The sequence below is a fragment of the Kogia breviceps genome, chromosome 4, assembly GCF_026419965.1.
Source record: "Kogia breviceps isolate mKogBre1 chromosome 4, mKogBre1 haplotype 1, whole genome shotgun sequence".
NCBI classification, from domain to species: Eukaryota; Metazoa; Chordata; class Mammalia; order Artiodactyla; family Physeteridae; genus Kogia; species Kogia breviceps.
In genome coordinates, this window is record NC_081313.1 from 108,920,022 (window position 1) to 108,934,667 (window position 14,646).

At 36.8% G+C, this 14,646-nt stretch overlaps 1 protein-coding gene across 18 annotated transcripts in view; it reads right to left on the reverse strand.

Annotated features, from left to right (window-relative positions):
• The window catches only part of RAPGEF6 (Rap guanine nucleotide exchange factor 6), a 249,402-nt gene that overhangs the window by 42,015 nt on the left and 192,741 nt on the right, over positions 1–14,646 (reverse strand). For 15 of the 18 annotated variants that reach the window (XM_067031538.1, XM_067031531.1, XM_067031537.1 and 12 more), the window contains 4 exons: positions 12,668–12,691; positions 9,170–9,390; positions 4,083–4,274; positions 1,425–1,559 (listed from right to left, as the gene is read on the reverse strand). In XM_067031538.1, the coding sequence (XP_066887639.1) occupies positions 1,425–1,559; positions 4,083–4,274; positions 9,170–9,390; positions 12,668–12,691 (572 nt within the window). The remainder of the gene's footprint in view (positions 1–1,424; positions 1,560–4,082; positions 4,275–9,169; positions 9,391–12,667; positions 12,692–14,646) is intronic. The other 3 variants (XM_067031533.1, XM_067031532.1, XM_059061809.2) reach the window with 1 other exon arrangement.

Consider the following 14,646-nt stretch of genomic DNA (forward strand, 5'->3'; position numbering starts at 1 on the left):
AATAGGCACTGTTCTCAGCCCCAATCCTTGGGACCTGATAAAGGGTACTCTGGATAGGATACATAGTAAAGAGATGAAAGATATCTGTGTGCCTTCCCAAATCATATATGAGCTGTATACAACAGGAACGGAAACCTGTGTTTTACAAACACATCTATTATATATACTTTTATATGTCTTATTTGATTTTTACTAAGCTTTTCCAGTAAAACCCGAATGAAAATTCTAGCCAGTCTCAGCTAAGTGAAGAGGGTCAGTAATGGAGTTATACTGCCCTGGAGTGGCAGCAGGGAAGAAGAAGAGAAACTCCGATTTACTAAACACTCACCACGTCTCAAGCATTACAGATATTATTTCATTTAATCCTTAAATAACGTCCTAAAATAGGTGGTCCCTAAACGATCTTATAGACAGGAGACCTGACCTTATAAATCAGTTGCTTGTAATAACACAGCTGTCACCAGGGACAGAGTCAGGATTCAAACTAAGGTCTGGCATCACTGTACCACTCTGCTGTCACTTAGTTACTAGAAATAAAAAAGAACCCTCAAAAGTGAGGGAAACTTAGAACACAGGAGCTGAGGAAAGCTCTGGAAGCTTCTCCTTCCTGCTAGAATTTGTTAACTTGTTTTCTCTCTGACCATGTACCATTCTGTACTGTGTTTATTCAAGGATGTAATTTTTTTACATCTGTGAAGTGCCATGACTAAGGAGTCTTTTTCGCCAGGGTACACAGAGAATGTGGAGGGCCAATGTAAGAAACACACACATTATTTAGAATGCTACATTTGCAGCTGACATGAAATGACATCTTACATGCATACTACCCAGGCTAGTCAAAAAAAGAAAAGCTTCAGTCTGAATTATGAAAACATAGATAAATAAAGAAGAGCAATTTCAGATTTTTTAATTCAAAAGGTTCTACATTAGCATAAATGTAAAAATCCACAAGGGTGCTGTATAGGTTATTATAAATCCTGAGTAACACTCCATTACTAAAGAAAGGAATGTATCATCCTAAATATTTGTTTTGTTTCCTAAATCTTGTAGTTGGTGAAAAACAATTTCTTGTAGACATTCTTATTTTAAAATACTCCATAGAACTGTCTTGAATTAATTGGTAATTTGAATAACATTAAGAATTTGCACAGACCAAAACAACTGTGAGTTCTGCCTTCATTGTTATCTATACTTGTCCTCCACCAAAGAAGGACCACACTTTGAATGCAGGAGTCCTAACTCCATGATGCATAAACACCTGGAAACCATATAAATAACACAATCCAAAACATGAAAATTCAGGAAGTATTACCAGTTACACTTTTCTTCACACTTTCTATTATTACCATTAGACCAAAAGCAGAATATGTGCCACGTAGTGTTGTCTGGTGTAACAAGAACTAGCTTGAACTATTTTATCTTACCTTTGCGAGGGGAACCTTGAGGAGACGCAGGAGGACTAGAATGTAAGGATGATGCCATAGAAGTAGTGTCTTCTGTATGTTTCTTACCACTTATTTCTTCAGTTGTTCCTAAAACTTTCTGAGGTAAACTTGTACCTAAAAATAAAATCAAAGAAGCAAATAAGTATCACTTCACAGTTAAAATGTCTGCAGTTGCCTAAATTACTACATAACTAAAGCCATGATACACAATGGCTAGTGTAGTTAACGGAAATGTATAAATGACAAACGGGGACTAAATGACTGCGTAATGACATACGGAGATTCTCACCTCTAGGTTATTTGTTCACATTCAGCCAGTCAGAGCAGATCAGATTATAATAGCTTTTTGTTTGTTTTGTGGCATAAGGGATATTGATTTAACAGTCTGAGTACAGTGTCCCACCCCGCACAACTGACACACTTATTGGAAATCTTAAGAGAGAAGGCATGGATTCAAAACTCTTCCCTCCCCTCCAGAGGTGGCCTCTCCAAGTCAGGGCAAGGCACGTGGCAGGGGCAGTGTAGGGATGTTGGCACTGTCACTACCTGTGGTGCTTCTGTGCTGTGGGCATACAGAAGCTGCAGGGCTGCCAGTCCAGCCCTTTTCAAGAGCACTAAATTCACACTACAGGAGAGAAGTAGACAATAGAAAGAATCATGAATTTACAGAAAAATAGTATGGAGCCCACTGGAAACATTCCTGCAAAGTTCTATCATCACTCTTGTCCAATAGCTGGTCCTTTTTAGCATAGGTCAAACTTAGCAATGCTTTCAAATACACTGGTATTTTTACATACATCCTCTTGAAAAAATGTCAAAGAGGTACTGTGACACTTTTTTTAACCAGTAAAGTAAGCCCAACTTTGATGGGTACTCAGCATAGTAACAAGCAGCCCCCTTTGATACCTAAAAAATTTAACACACAGTATACAAACACTACTCTTAATTAAGTGTCATTTTAATATAAATATATTTATCACATAAATAATAGTCATATTAGAGCAAGAGGGAAGAGGGCTACCTGGTACAAATAACACTGCCTCTCAAGTGATGACATCCAAGTAAGAAATCAGAGCTAGACTTGTCCCATGTCTCACTCCTACCACAAAATCAACTTCACCCGTTTTGCATCCAATTCTCTACTCATTTCCACAGACACCAAACTAGATCAGGCTCTGGGCAACCTCCCGTTGCTACATCAGCTTTCCACTAAGGCTCCCTATCTCCAATCTCACAGCCCTTCCTACTATAGACCTCCTCCAACATAAACTGGACCATAATCTTGCCTTGCTCAAAACTGCTTTAATAGCTACCCACTGACAACTTTCCTCTAGCAGGTCATGTTACAATTTTGGCACGTCTATAACTTCACTTCTCTTCATCCTGGGACACTGTTTAGTACTGTGTTAAAAGTAAGGATTTTGAGCCAGTTAACCTGGGCTCAACTCCCAGCTCCCTCTCTTACTCATGGTGTATAAGTTACTTAGACCTTCTATGGTTCCTACGTAGAATGAGAGTATTATCTATCTTTAGGGTTATTATGAAGATTAAATGAACATAATATATAAAGTTAGTAAAACACTTAGAACCGTGTCTGGCATTCAGTAAGTGCTCCATAAGTGTTAGCATTAATTATTATTGTCTCTCAACACTCTACAGCTTTGTACTCAGAGGCAGCCAACTGCCTGTAGCTCCTTGGAGATATCAAATTCTTCCTCTGCCTGAAGCAACTTCTCTGGAATTTTTGCCTAATTACCTACTTCCTAATCAACCTTTAAGACTCTGCTTAGGTGTTATCTCCAAAAGGCCTTCTCTGGAGCACTATCTTACCTCTGTCTACCCTAAAAGCCCTCCCTCTTTTGTTCTTTTATATGTTATGTACATGTTCCTGGCATAATAGTGAACACATTACATATACTGAAGTTATCTATTTGTGGGAATGTCTGTAACACCAGACTGAAAATCTGGCAAAGGAAGGGGCATTTCTTATTCAACTCTGGATTTCAAAACAATATCAAATTAAAGTCACAAGGTTCTACTGAATATGTCCTATGTATAATACATGAACTAAATAATAATGTTAGGGACCAAATCTAATCTAGCTTCCCATTTGAAAGCTAAAATAGTGATATTGTTAAAACAACAAATGAAAGTAATTTGGACAACATCTACGTGGCCTAACAGAGGAAAAAAAGCATGGTCTATACTTATATATTTTACACTTGCTTTTTGTCCCCAAGCTAGGTTTTCAGAAGTGGTCATTAATGAAAAACCAACAAACCATCTTTTTTAGAAAGAAGCAATTTCATTATTTTTAGATGCAGCAATTTCATAGGCTTCATCTGCATTAGATAATTGAGTAAATGCTCCACTAAATGCAGTAAGCCCTTGGTACCCAAATATACTGCTGTACATTTCTGGCTGATATGATTATAGGAATTCCAACATCAACATTTAAAATATGCATGCAGTCATTGAATATAGCAAAATGAAGCATTTTTTGACTCATGAGTGCTGATTATATTACACAAACTACAATAGCTGATCTCCAAAGCATTTACATTTGTAATTATTTTCCATTCTAACTCACCTGAAAATTTCAATTAAATGAATGCAATATTAACTGTGAACACTCACTCAGTGTGGCAGGGTCTTTGGCTTGTCCCTTCTTCCTGATGGGGTGCAAATTTACAGCTGGCACCTGAAGCACCTGGCTCACTCTGTGGGGCTGATGCAAATGGGCTTTAGCTGCTTGGCCAGCTGACCTCACAGGCACTGGAGACAATTCTGATGACTTGACTGATCTTTTCTCACTTAGATTCTTGGTCACTAATAGAAGAGAGTAAGAAATACATAATTCTGCACTTTTTAAGGCCAGGTTATTACCACTGACAATAGTACACGGCTCATTAAAACCACCTATTTTTAACACAAAAAAGATTAATTTTTCGAACAAAAATTTCATGTATTATGTTATTTCAAAAATTTTGTAGAATTAAGTTAATTTTACTTCCTAAATTAAGATAACAGACTTAATTAGCTCCATCTGCACCATCATCCTAATGGCCAAGTTAACATCCTCTCATCTATATATATCATATATATATATATATATATATATATATATATATATATATATATATATATATATCTTTTTGACAGATCCTGCCTCAGGTTTGTTTCTACAAATAACACAGGATGACACCCGTCCCATGCAGACAACACCCCAGGGGTCACATCAGTCCTTCTGTCTTCATATCTGCAGAGAGAAGAGCCTTTGTGGATGCCTAGGCAACCTTTGGGAGCCAGAGCCAGAGTCGCAGCTGCATACTGTGCCCTGATTTGAGCCTTGGCCTCTGGCCAGCGGAGCCTCAGACCCTTGGTGATGTGGAAATGAGCACATTTCCCTGAGCCTGGGGTGAGCAATGTAGTCAAGTCAACTGAGCTTGTGGCTGCTGCCCTTTAGAATCTGGGCTTGACTTCCTTGGGCTTTATAAGAGCCTATATAGCCTTGGCAGGTACACTCATGGCCTTGGTGTTTTTGGCCAGCATCTTCCTCAGGTACTTCTTGTTGTGCCTCTTGGCAAACCTAATGTTCCTCAGGAACTTGGAGTCCACCCCCTTCAGAGATTCAAAGCTTTGTGATCAGGGTTTCTTGATGCCATTTCTGTGCCATGTATGGGACTTGCTGTTCATGGTGTGGTTCCTGAACTTGGCCATGTGTGCACCAAAGCCCTGAAGCACTTGGAACCCAAAGAGCTAGCATCTTCTCATTTATACTACTGAAATACTCCCCGCACTATATAAATTCTAGCATGCCTTCAAGTCATTCTCCATACAAGAGTGCAATAACTCTTCCATCATGAAAATCTGATCACGCCATTTTCTTTTTAAAATTTATTTTACTTATTTTTGGCTTCATTGGGTCTTCGTTGCTGCATGCGGGCTTTCTCTAGTTGCGGCGAGCTGGGGGGACTACTGTTTGTTGCAGTGCTTGGGCTTCTCATTGCGGTGGCTTCTCTTGTTGCAGAGCATGGGCTCTAGGTGTGTGGGATTCAGTGGTTGTGGCCTGAGGGCTCAGTAGTTGTGGCTTGAGGGCTCTAGAGCACAGGCTCAGTAGTTGTGGCGCATGTGCTTAGTTGTTCCGCGACATGTGGGATCTTCCCGGACCAGGGCCCGAACCCATGTCCCCTGCACTGACAGGCAGATTCTTAAACCACTGCACAACCAGGGAAGCCCTATCATGCCACTTTCCTTCTCCAAATGCCCTACACAAACTTTTAGATGACTTGCCACTGCTCTCAGGATAAAGACACAAATCCCTAAAACAAGGTCCCTTAGACCCTGCACGATCCAGCTTCCCTAGTAACCCACACTCTGCAGCTATTAGATTAGATCCTGTTTTATGTTCTCAAGGCATCCTGTATCCTTCCTTCACAGCGTTGATAACTGTAACGATACAATTGTCTGAGAGATTAACCAATTAATGTCTCTTACCCCCACAAGGCTATAACTAACATGATTGTAAGGACTGTTTACTTTGTTCACTACTATATCCCTGTGTGTCCAGTGATGGATGGAAAACAGAGGCTTAACAGGTAGTTGCTGAATAAGTAAGTGAAATTATTTTCAACAGCTATACATAGGAATACCAAAGATATTTATAAGTAGATGGTTAGTATACTTGAAGATGAACATCAGAATTAAAAACTAAGAACTCTGACTTAAGAAACAAAAAGCTGCCTCCTCTGTTTAAAATCAATACTATAGTCCAAAGAAAAAAACTTCTTCCTTCAGGTAGTATTTACTACTTCTAATTTTTTAGGCAGTTATTCAGGGTGGTTTTAATGCAGGTCCAACCTCAATACTCCATGATATTTTTGTTTTAAACACCAAGATAAAAGTGTTTAACCTGTCCCAGCACAGCTACAATAGTTAGCTACTATGCTTTTATCATCAGAACCTAGAGAATATTTTCGGTGATAAGAATTAGGAAATATCTCAGAAAGTCAAAGCAAAGTGCTCCTGGGGGATAATAGGCAGTAGTGCATCAACTGACTGAACCCAAGATGTTACTACCAACTTTTGGTTAGAGCCATGAAACATTTTCCCCCCAACACTAATCAATTCCATATTGACATCTTATTTTAATAGTTGCCATAGTACAAAGAAAAAAATCAAGAGACTACTTTGAATATAAAAAAAAGAGGTCATAGGTGAGTGCCAAAACTCACATATATATACTTATTATGAAGAACCAAATTCTATAATGTTTGGCAATCAACTATTGTTTGGGTTTGGAATTTACTTAAACATTTAAAAATCAATCATGCAATAAAAATCAAAGACTTTCAAACTAAAATAAAGGAACATGAATTGAAATAAATTTTCACAAAACAGTTTAACTTTCAGTTTAAGAAAGACCCACAGGTTTTCTCATTTTAAATCAGTATGAAAATCAATGGTAGTGAGACACCATTTAGCGTTATGAAAAAAGAAGTAGATAAGTCTAGGGTGGGTGTGAGAGGAGAAAGGTATTGCAGGTGTGTGTGAATGTGTGGTGGGGGGAGGAGAGAGAGAACGCAGAGGTTGGTATGTGGGATCTTTCTAGGAGTCAAAAAAGTTTTTTAATTAATTAATTAGCTATTCGGCTGCGCCGGTTCTTAGTTGCAGCACACGGAACCTTCGTTGTCGTGTGTAAGATCTTTGTTGCGGTATGCAGGATCTTCATTGAAGCATTAGTTGCAGCATGCATGTGGGATCTACCTCCCTAACCAGGGATCGAACCCAGGCCTCCGGCATTGGGAGCACAGCGTCTTAACCACTGGACCATCAGGGAAGTCCCTAGCCCTCAAAATTTTAACAGTGAGCAAAGCATAAAAAAGGTTTCTATGCTTCTGAATATCCCAAATCATATTTAGGGAACAAAGAAAAGCAGATAGTGAAAACAAAAGATAACCTTTTATCAGACTAAAGCAGGAATAATAAATTGCATTCAGTTACCATAAGATGATGAAGTCTATATTGCATTACTTGGGAAAAAATAATTTTGATGATCATTCAAAGCAGCATCGAGATAGTTAATAAATGTGTATATGGGTGTATATGGCTCTGAACTTTAAAACATGAATAAAATTTGAAGATTCCATATACTTTTTCAGCCTTTACTTTTGACATGTACTGTTTTCTCATAGCAGATACTTCTTGATATCCCACCAGGTGGTAAGAAATTTTTCCAGATACTTTCCAAGTCTATATACATTTATTATTTTTAACAGCCATATATCATTCTTTGTACTGATAAGGAAGCAGTGTACTTAACTATTCTCCAGTGTTTTGGTATCTGTTCTTTTTCCATTGTAATACATGCTGCACAATCCCAATACTGGACACCTCACAGACTGCTGTGAGGAGGAGTAGATGGCAATGTTTATAAAAGTGTTTAGCATGGTTGCTGGCATATAGAGAGTGCTCAGTAATTGTTAGGTTTCATTATTTTATTTCTTGCTCTTAATTTAATAGGTTTGATGTAGAAAGAATCTTAGATAAAACATAGTACCAATACTTGCTTGAGTTTTACATTTAGGAAAACAAAAGGGATCTAAGATGAAGAGAAGCTTGTTCAAATGGTAATAAATGAGACCCAAACTCTGTGTCCATCCTTTAGTAGGTGTTCTTTTCATCACATCCCATTCATTTTCCTATTGGTAAAAGTGTTCAAGATACTGTTTTTATAGCAACACTTACTGAATGGGTCATTACCCTACATTTTAAAATTCACCATGAAGCTGAATTTTAAAATCAATACTTGGTTGTATTTCCATTTTATCTTTTCTACTCTACTGACATACTTTTTCGATTACTATGTAAATACTATATCATTTATCAATTTCAGGGTCAACCCATGATAATTACAATTTCCCCCTATCAATTAGGAACACAGAAATAGAAAAACTGAACCTTCCCCCTCATATATTCTGTCAACATTTAATCAAGTTCTATACATCATATTGGGATTTTTACTGGTGTAATATTTAATCATATATATAGATAATACTCACTTATAATGGAAGTACAATCATCTTTATTTTGTTGTTATAACAAACACAATATATTTTGCCATCTTTGATCTCTGCTTTTACAACTCATGATTTCCTTGACCCAGAGACACATATATTCTATTGTTTGTACTTAATTTAAAAAAAACAGTATTGAGAATAGGCTCTATTTTGTTCATATTTTCTGTTTATAAATATTAGAATATGTCTAATTTTTCTTGTTTTACCTTATTTACTGATGCCTATAATACACCTATTATCTCTAACAGTATATTAATTAAATTTATTGTATTTTTTTCTGTTGGTAAATGATATTATCTGTAAAATTTTTAGGAAAGAGAAATTTTTCACTTATTTTACTCTTCATTTAGGGATGAAGATAAGAACGTTCTCAAAGAGCAGGGCTCCTCTATAATGTTTCAGTTTTTGTAAGAAGACTTTAAAATGCTTTTTAAAGAACTATATCACTCCATTTCTTGCAGAGTAATCATCAGGAATGGATGAGAATTCAGTATCTGATTAACATGATCACATGATGCTTGAGGTGTGTCAGTAAACTTTTGTGAGTGAAAGTTAATTTTCTTGGGACTTCAGGATAATACTAGAGCAATAAATTTCTATTTTGTTGTGCTGTTTAGTGTCTCATAAGCAAAAACTTATACTTACAGGTACCATATGCAGGCTCCCATTGCAATGACATCATCTGGAACTTCTCCTCATCTGTTTCTACATCCAGACTGGAAAGATATTGCTTCACTTTCCTTGCCATTTGGGCATCTTCATACAGCTTCTTAGCATTAAGCAGAGAGCTACGGCGTGCCTTTTTTTTGTGAGCACCTCCCTGAACATCCAGCATGTTTGAATTTGTGCTGCCTTGACTCAGTGACCTGTAAGAAGATGGAGATCACAATAAGGGGCTGTAAAGATGAGAATTAAGTATGGCAGATTGAAGATTAAAAGAATTCTGTTCTGTTAATGCAACTGCATGCTGATGCAAATGAGTTAAAAGATGAAGAGCATTAATGCAAAGTAATATGGCACATATGGCAATGTTCTGAGTTTTCAGATTCAGCAAAGTTCAGAATTCAAAAGAATAAGTTAACAATTCCCCCCAAAGCAACAAATTCCATCAGACCGGTGTTTGGTGCCTTTGCAACCCATGGCACAACTGTGACAAGTATAAGCATTCCTTTGGCCCTATGGCCATCCACACTCTGAAGATATGGCAAGAGCCCGGTTCAGGCCAAGTCCACCCTGAGCCAGATCTCTGCACCAGGATTCTTCAGCAGGGGAATTTCTAGAGCAGCTTTGCTTGTATGTGCTGCTTTGGACATGCTATTGCCATCACCATTCCTGTATATAGCTGGCCCACTCCGAGCATGCTCACTGATTTTATCAGTAACCAGATTTTGACCAAAATTCAAATAGAACAACAGGTAAGAAAAATAACACTATTTATACTCAATTCAATATAGTCAGAGATCAGAAATGCAATAAAAAGCTACTCAATGCGTCCACTCACATATGAAATGGTTAGGCAATATGTGGCTTCTGGATTGGGGATATGGGATCTTTCTTTTGCAATGCCTCTAAATGTGATGAAACTACAAGCCGGGTAGGAATAACTACAATTGAAACAAGCTATAGCTTCATATCCAACTGTATTCTTTTTGGCAGACTTCTGTCTACAATAACCACATCTAGAACCACTGGAAAACAGGAACTGCAATGTTATTTGTCCTTTGTAACAAAGATAGCAAACACAAGGTTCTAGACAATTTTTATTTTAAAGGCAGTTGCCATTCTAAAATAATAAAGGTATCTATGGGTCTTCTAAGTTAGCCTCCCAATTACCCAAAGATATTCTAAATACACAGACCACAACCATACAACAATTTGTTTTTTTCCGTGCTCACATACCCCGTTTAAAACAGACAACTAAAATCCTAATGTTTTCATTGTAAATTAAGTGAAATAAAAAATGTTTGTAAAAACTGTTACTTTTCTTTTGCAATTTTAAGATCCTTAAAAGAGTGTGTCTTATACTTGATGGCAACTTTCAATTGCTACTGGTCAGGCAGAAACTGTAATGTGGTTGTTGCTACTTACATATGCAGAAACTCCTAAAGCTGCAGAGTGGTTTGGAAAAAATCCAATGGCATTAGTGAATTACTCTCTTAACCTCCAGGAACCAAATGATTATAAGGATGTAGTGAATCTAACAAGTTCAACAACATTCCCAAAGCAGGTGTCAAAAGGATGTTAGCCCTAAATATCTGCAAAGCCAACCTAAGAGCCCAGCACCAGCAGCTTTTTGTTCTTTTATGGCTTGTTTTAAGACGTGTGGCATTACCAACATATTTGATGGCACAAAAGGCAATACTGTGTGAGGAAAAAAAACCCCAGAAACTAATAACTCTATAAGTGATTCAGAAAATTCATATTCTAAATACGAAGAAGTTTTAGCAAAACCTAAACCAATTTATATATTTTCCTTTTTATGAATGCAAAAAGGTGTTATGTGATAAAAACACATATCTAAGTTTATATAAGAGCTCTTTTAACAAGTATAAAGTTAAATTCTCAGTGTTAAGAAGGTACTGCAGTGATTTTTCTTCGTGGTTCATAAAACAACAGTGGTCCCAACAACTGATGATGTCTCAGATTCAAAGAAATGCAGTAAAATCAAGTCCCAACATTTACGAGCAAATTTGAATACAAGTATTTAATAATTTTATGTAAGTTGATATAAAAAAGTGTCCAGAAATCTAGGCTACATACAAAATTTTAATAAGTGAAAATATCATGATAAGTGACAACGTCTTCTAAGCTAATTTCAAAATGCTTTGATGTAGAAACAAAAATATCTAGTGCCTGCAAACATCATACAAAGCAGCCCTAAAGCTGAATAAACAGTGAATGTGTTACATAAGTCATTCAAACACCCCAAAATCCCCACTAAGATACACTGTTGAAGTATTCTTCATAACAGTAACGTTAGGAATCAATTTCTATCTTCAATGAGAAGAACCAGAAAAGACCAAGACATAAATGTAAAGTATAGAAGAAAACAGGAGAAACACAGAGAAGGAAGAAAGCAGAAGGAAATTCAAGTTCACCAAGCTTCAACAGAAAACAAAAGACCACAAATAAGACAAGACTCAAAGTAAGTGGCTCACAAAAAAATCCTTCTTATATGTAATATAAAAGCATCTAACTTCATGATTCATGATAATCTTAAAAGAGCAAAATTCTTCCTATTTAATCCCCTCATCCACAAAACCCATCTTTTTCTTCAACTAAAAATGAAAGGACCAGATAGATGATTTATAAGATCCCAAACATTCTATGATTCTACATGGATACCTAGCTATCTATTACAGATCTGTAAGCAGAAATCTGAACATACTTGAACAACAAAAGGTGTTGTTAGTTCTGAATCTACTTCAGTTTTAAGAGAGATAAGGGAGTCTTTAAAAGTGGTAGGAATTTAAAACTCAACGCTATATGTCTCATGGTATTAGTGGATCTGAACAATTAAAATCATCCTCTATTTCAATTATTTACTAACTCAATATTACAGTATAGTTTGGATAAAGGCTGCACCCTTTTGGAAAACTGATAGAAAAAGGTAACCTTTATAAACAACCTTTTACCCATTTTAATACACTTAAACATTTATTTTTATAAAATATGGCATGTGGACTCTGGAATCAGACTACCACCATTAGTGAATCAGAATCCACCATTAGTGAGCTCTAGGAATTTGGACAACTCTATCTTCCTCATCTGTACCATGGGAATAACATTATCTATTTCACAGAGTGGCTGGAGAATTAAATAATTCTTATAAAGTGCACAGAGAAGTATATGGCACATAGGAAGCAAACAACAAATGTATGCTATCATCATCATCATCTAACTGACCCTGCTAAATAAAATCTAAAAGGGACTTATGGGACGTCAACAATGGAAAAGTAAAGGGAAAAAGAGCTAGTTCTAACACTATTTTAACCTTGTTAGCAAAAGGCATTTGTCAGGAATGTAGGTTGACAGGGTTAATAGAACACATGCTATTTTACGTGCGTGCATTAATGAAAAGGATGCAGTATATGTTAACAGTTGCACAACCTTCATTCCAGTTGCATTCATCTCTACACTTACCCCAGACTCCGCCACCTCTTCTTCCTGTAAGCAAGAGCCACAAACATTGAAGCATGTGTTTGAATAGGAAAGCACAGAAAAAAGACAACAGTCGTGAGTCAGAGAAACTATGGAGACAGAACAGAAAAATTTTACTAGGAAAAAATGGTAGCTTAACAGTAAAATGACTTTAATGGAATACAAGGGGGTAAAATGAATTATGATATGTACTGAAGGCCAAAAAACTCCACAATATTTAAAAGTATGCTTTTAAACCAATTATATTTTTAATACGTAATTCATTTAGAGGCTTGTGTTAATAAGAAGCTTAAGGGAAAACATTTACTAACTATGAATTTTGAATTCAAAGTTTTCAGGGAAACCTTAAATTAAGGAATATGATCTTCTGAACATTTTTTTTTAAAAGGATTTTTGAGCCATACATTTAAGAGAAGATGAAATTACAAGAAACAAAGAATTATAATTTCATTTTTAAGTGCAGAAATTTCTCTTCCAATGTGTATTAACAAGAAATTTTGACCAGCAAATCCAACTTAAAATATAAGTATAAATATATCATCAAAATCTTTATGATCCTGTATTCCTTACACTACAATTGGGCTGAATCAAGATTCTTTTTAAAATTTTTATTCTAATTTATTTTTTTGCCCCTTCCCCCCAATCCTGACTAGTCTCATTGTATCCCTGACTTGTATCCAATAAGCTCCAGCTCTGGCCAGCCCAAAATTGTTTTTCAGTTAGCACACTGACTACTGTTAAAATAAAAGGGGTTACTCTGAATACACAATATATTATACACCACCAAACTGGACAATTACTCGCTTAAAGAAAGCTAGTGCTAGCTGACAAATACAATTGATTCAGGAAAACTTCAGTCTAATCTAATTATGTTTATTTTTTCCTATACTGCATTCTACTATAGCCTAGGCCATTCCCAAGGAAACAGCCAAGTTTACTGATTTCATCCTCAGTTTCTTCCTCCTTTGCTCATTTCTGAGTCATTGTTGGTATTTAGAATATTATCAACTGGTCTGGCAGGCTCACAAAGTCATTATTGTCTTGAGGAATGAGGGTGCTAAAATACATGAGTAGATGGATGTCTGTGTAAGACAAAAGGGAGTGGAGGGGCCACTGTACAGGGACATATAACAGAAACAAAAACTTAAAAACAAAGAAACAAATAAATCCTCCAGGTCTGCTTTGGTCCCTGGTTCTGTTTTCTGCTTCTACACTGCTGAGCAATGATACCCCTCATTATATGTAGTGATTCTCAGGGACAGAAGTGGGATGGGTTGGGAAGAGGAGATATGATATACCCCTTCCTCCATACTTTGAGAATTTCTACACTAAAGCAACGATCAGGTCAACTACTTATAAAAACAAAGACTCCTGAATAGTGATTTAAACAAAACAAAACAAAAATAAAAAAACCAATCCTGACACACCTCCATCTCTAACTTTTAAAGAACCAACTATTTTTGTTTCCTTAGTAGGCTATATTTCTTTCAAGCCACAAGAATTGTGTCTGCCTGGGTAAACATTTCATTTTTAAAGCTCTTAGGTACTGAAGCTATACACAAAGGCCCAGAAAAAAATCAGACCAAAAATGAAAACCCTAATATCTTTTTACCCTAAAAATTACAAAAATTACTGGGAACAGCTTGACAACATACTCTATGTTTTATAAAATTTGAGGAGGCATTTGTTATTATATTAAAAATGAATTTTAAAAAGCATTCTTAGGGGCTTCCCTGGTGGCGCAGTGGTTGAGAGTTCGCCTGCTGACGCAGGGGACACGGGTTCGTGCCCTGGTCCGGGAAGATCCCACGTGCTGCGGAGCGGCTGGGCCCGTGGGCCATGGCTGCTGGGCCTGTGCGTCCAGAGCCTGTGCTCCGCAACGGGAGGGGCCACAGAAGTGAGAGGCCCGCGCACCACCAAAAAATTAAAAAAATAAAAATAAAAAGCATTCTTAGAAGATC